Genomic DNA, 3,786 nt, shown 5'->3' on the forward strand with positions numbered 1-3,786 from the left:
ACAGGTTTTGATAATTTGTGTCTTCATTGTCATTTTGTTCCAATAATTTGGTGATTTCCTTCTTAATCTCATCTTTGACCCAGCTATCATTCAGCCTAAGATTATTTAGCTTCCATGGCTTTGTTTGAGTGTGAAGATTCCTGTTGCTGTTGAGTTCAACTTTTATTCCATGGTGGCCAAAAAGATACAAGGAATAATTTCTATTCTTTTAAATTTGCTGAGTTTAGACCTGTGTCCTAGGATATGATCTATTTTGGAGGATGACCCATGGGCTGATGAGAAGAATGCATATTCAGTTTTATTAGGGTGAAATGTTCTGAAGAGGTCTGTAAAGTCTATTTGTTCTAGGGTCAGGTTTAAGTCTAATATTCCTTTGTTTAGTTTCTTCTTGGAGGATCTATCCAAAATTGTCAAAGGGGTGTTAAAATCTCCAACTTTTATAGTGCGGGAAGATATCAAGTTGTTCATATCCTCTAGGGTCTGCTTTATGAATTGAGGAACATTCTGGTAGGGTATATAAATGTTAATTATCAAAATCTCTTCATGTTTGGTGTTTCCTTTGACAAATATGTAGCAACCATCCTTATCTTTCTTAATCTTTGTTGATTTAAAGCCAATTGTTATCTGCTACTAAAATTGCAACCCTTGCTTTTTTCTGGTTTCCATTTGCCTGTAATGTACAAGTCCACCCCTTTACCCTGGGTCTATTTTTATCTTTTAAGGTAAGGTGAGATTCTTGTATACAGCAGATATCTGGTCTGAGTTTATGTATCCAGTCAGCCAGCCTATGCCTCTTTAGAGGACAATTTAAACCATTCACATTAATTGAGAGAATTGATAAGCCTGGCTGTGTTTTGGGTGTCATGATTTTTGGATGTTCAGTGGACATTTTTAATCCTTTCACCACTGTGGAAGTTGGGTTTTGTTCAATAATTTCTCGGTGAGTTTACTTTGGAGGTAAAGCATTGCGCTGGTCATTGTGGAGGATGGATCTGAGAATATCCTGGAGAACTGGTTTAGTTATGGCAAATTTCTTCAACATGTCTATGTTATTAAAGTATTTGATTTCTCTATCACAAATGAAACTCAGTTTAGCTGGATAGAGGATCCTGGGCTGGTAGTTGTTTTGTTTTAGGAGACTAAAGGTCGATGACCATCTTCTTTTGGCTTGAAACATTTCAGCTGAGAGATCTGGAGTCATTCTGATATTTCTCCCTTTGTAGGTGATGCCTTTCTTACATCTGGCTGCTTGCAGAACTTTATCCTTCATGTCAACTTTGGCAAGGTTAATCACAATGTGTCTAGGAGATGATTTATTTGGATTGAGAATTACTGGGGTTCTAAAAATGTCTGCTATATGAATTTCTGTGTCTTTTGCAATGCTTGGGAAATTCTCCTCCAAAATCTCTTGGAGTAGAGCATCTGTACCTTTAGGACCATCCTCTACTCCTTCAGGAATTCTTATAAGACGAATGTTTGATTTTTGGAGTTATCCCACAATTTTGACAGTCATATTTCTAACTTTTATGAAGATGTTCTTGTTCTGTTGGTTTCTTTTCCATGAAATCTGACTGTTACTTTATTAATGCAGTCAATTCTTGAATCTTTATTAAAATTCTAATTAAAACTTCGACAAGTTCTGTTCTAAGAATTATCTCTTTTCCTTCTGTGACTAATATTTTCTTTGTTTATCTTTGCTTATCTCTTCCATATATCATGCTCTTCTAAAATGTATGTTAATACTTGGATTCCCACTCATATTCAAAGGGAAGATAAATTTTTATTTTTTTTCAGTTTTTCGCTGGGGAGGGTTTGAACTTGCCTCCTCCAGTATATGGAGCTTGTGTCCCATGCCTTTAAGCCACAGGCACCACCCAGGAAAGAGAAATCTGACTGTGAGATCCATGTATATGGACAGGCTTTCATTTTCAGGTGTCTGAAAGAGGAATCAGTCATCCATTTATACTTTAAGATCTCCAGAGGCCAGAATTCAGTGGACTTTTCCTCTGGAATGCAGAGATACTTAAGAACTAAAGAAGAGAGCTCTGGTGCTGAATTCAGAAAACACTGAGGATTGTTGAGCAGGCACATACATACCTGGCAGAGATCTATTTACATATCCATTGACTGTGTGCATTTTAGGCCAGGCCTGAGCAGATGCAGTATCTGTATCTTGCATTGAGGAATCCTTTGTTTCTGAATGCCAACTTTTCCCTGATGAGAGAGTAGGCAAAGTTAGAGCCAGCTAAACATCTGTCTCCTGAATTACCCTCCCTTTCTTCTTCCCTTACTCCCTTACAGCAAAGATTGCTTACACTATAAGCATTTTTGTCAGCAAAGTAGGCACAGATGGTTTATCCTCCCAAAGTCAGTGAAAGGGAGAAAGAAGAGCATTACCAAAGCATACATTTCTTGTTCAAACTGCTTATTTCTCCCTATATTTGTACATAACAACAGATAGGAAGGGATAATGATAAATGATAACTAGGAGAAGGGAGAATGTGGGTTAGTTTGAGCCATGAGGATTTCATTCTATTTATTAGCTTATTTATTTAAAATAAAGCTTGTAAAAAATCTTGCTAGGAATAGAGGTCTCTGTCATTCCCTATCAATGTCATAATTGCTTCATCCAAACTTGTAATAATGAAATCTCAGGACTATGAAAGCTTCCAGGCCTCCTCTCTAAAATCAATAGGAGCTAAAGTATTAGAGATGCTATTGGATAATGTCTTCTTAAAGTTATCCCTTTGTGTGATGGACTAGAAGCTAATGCTAAAACTTTCTGATGCCCCGATCATTTAGTAGGAGTGTCCAACCTGTATCTTGTAGGCTATATGCAGATGACTTGAGGACTGTTTAGCTTATCTGTGATTTTGGATATCATGAAAAGTATACACAGACCTTTTCTTTTGCTCACCAGCTTTCCTTAGTGTTTGTGTATGTACTGAGTGGCCCAAGACAACTCTTATTTTTCTGATGTGTCACAGAAAAATTTAAAAAAAGCTGGACACCTCTAAAAATTCTAGAGAATTGTTTTAAGTTCATTCATCTATTTATTTATTCAAACACATATTTTACTGACCACTCATGAGTGTAGACACTAATGATGCAAAAGAAGACATGGTCTCTGTCTTGAAGTTGCTTACAAAAGTGAATAGACAGAGAATCTGACAATTATAATAGACTGAAGACAATATAATAAAGAACAGAATGTTATAGGAGCAGAAAGGAGAAGGAACTTCACTTCGCTTGAAGGAAAAAGAACATGAGCTCAAAGATGATAAATAGTAGATATATAAAGTAGGCAATAATGATACAGTGTGATAAGTAGTAAGCTCACAGTGCTGTGGAAATATATAAAGCAAATATCTAACATAGGTTGGAGGTCATCTTGAGAGAAGAAATTAAGTAGAGGCCCTTAGAGAGAGAACTAAAGTAAGTGAGATGTAAAGAAAAAGTAGCTTACTTAGGGGTTTCTAGGCAGAGGGAACTACATAAACTGAAGTCTGGATGCAAGAGAAAACAAAGCATATTTGGGTGATATGGAACATTAGGTAGGAAGAGGAGTACAATGAGGCTGGAAATGTCACCACACATTTTGCATTTAGATCACACATTTTGCATTTAGATCACACATTTTGCATTTAGAAGGTGTGTGAGGAACACAAAAAGATGGGAGACTAGTCAGGAGAGATAATCAGGGCCTCAATTAAGAAGATAGCATCATTGGCAGCACCTGTGGCTCAAAGGAGTCGGGCACTGGCCACATATACTGGAGGTGGCGGG

General features: G+C 37.0%; 1 protein-coding gene across 1 annotated transcript in view; it reads right to left on the reverse strand.

Moving 5' to 3' along the window:
• Positions 1-3,786, reverse strand: part of F8 (coagulation factor VIII) — a 217,711-nt gene that overhangs the window by 174,949 nt on the left and 38,976 nt on the right. The window contains exon 6 of the mRNA XM_003802734.2: positions 2,098-2,214. Within this exon, the coding sequence (XP_003802782.1) occupies positions 2,098-2,214 (117 nt within the window). The remainder of the gene's footprint in view (positions 1-2,097; positions 2,215-3,786) is intronic.

Source organism: Otolemur garnettii, unplaced genomic scaffold, assembly GCF_000181295.1.
Source record: "Otolemur garnettii isolate 467f Iridium unplaced genomic scaffold, OtoGar3 scaffold00259, whole genome shotgun sequence".
In the NCBI taxonomy this organism is placed as follows: domain Eukaryota; kingdom Metazoa; phylum Chordata; class Mammalia; order Primates; family Galagidae; genus Otolemur; species Otolemur garnettii.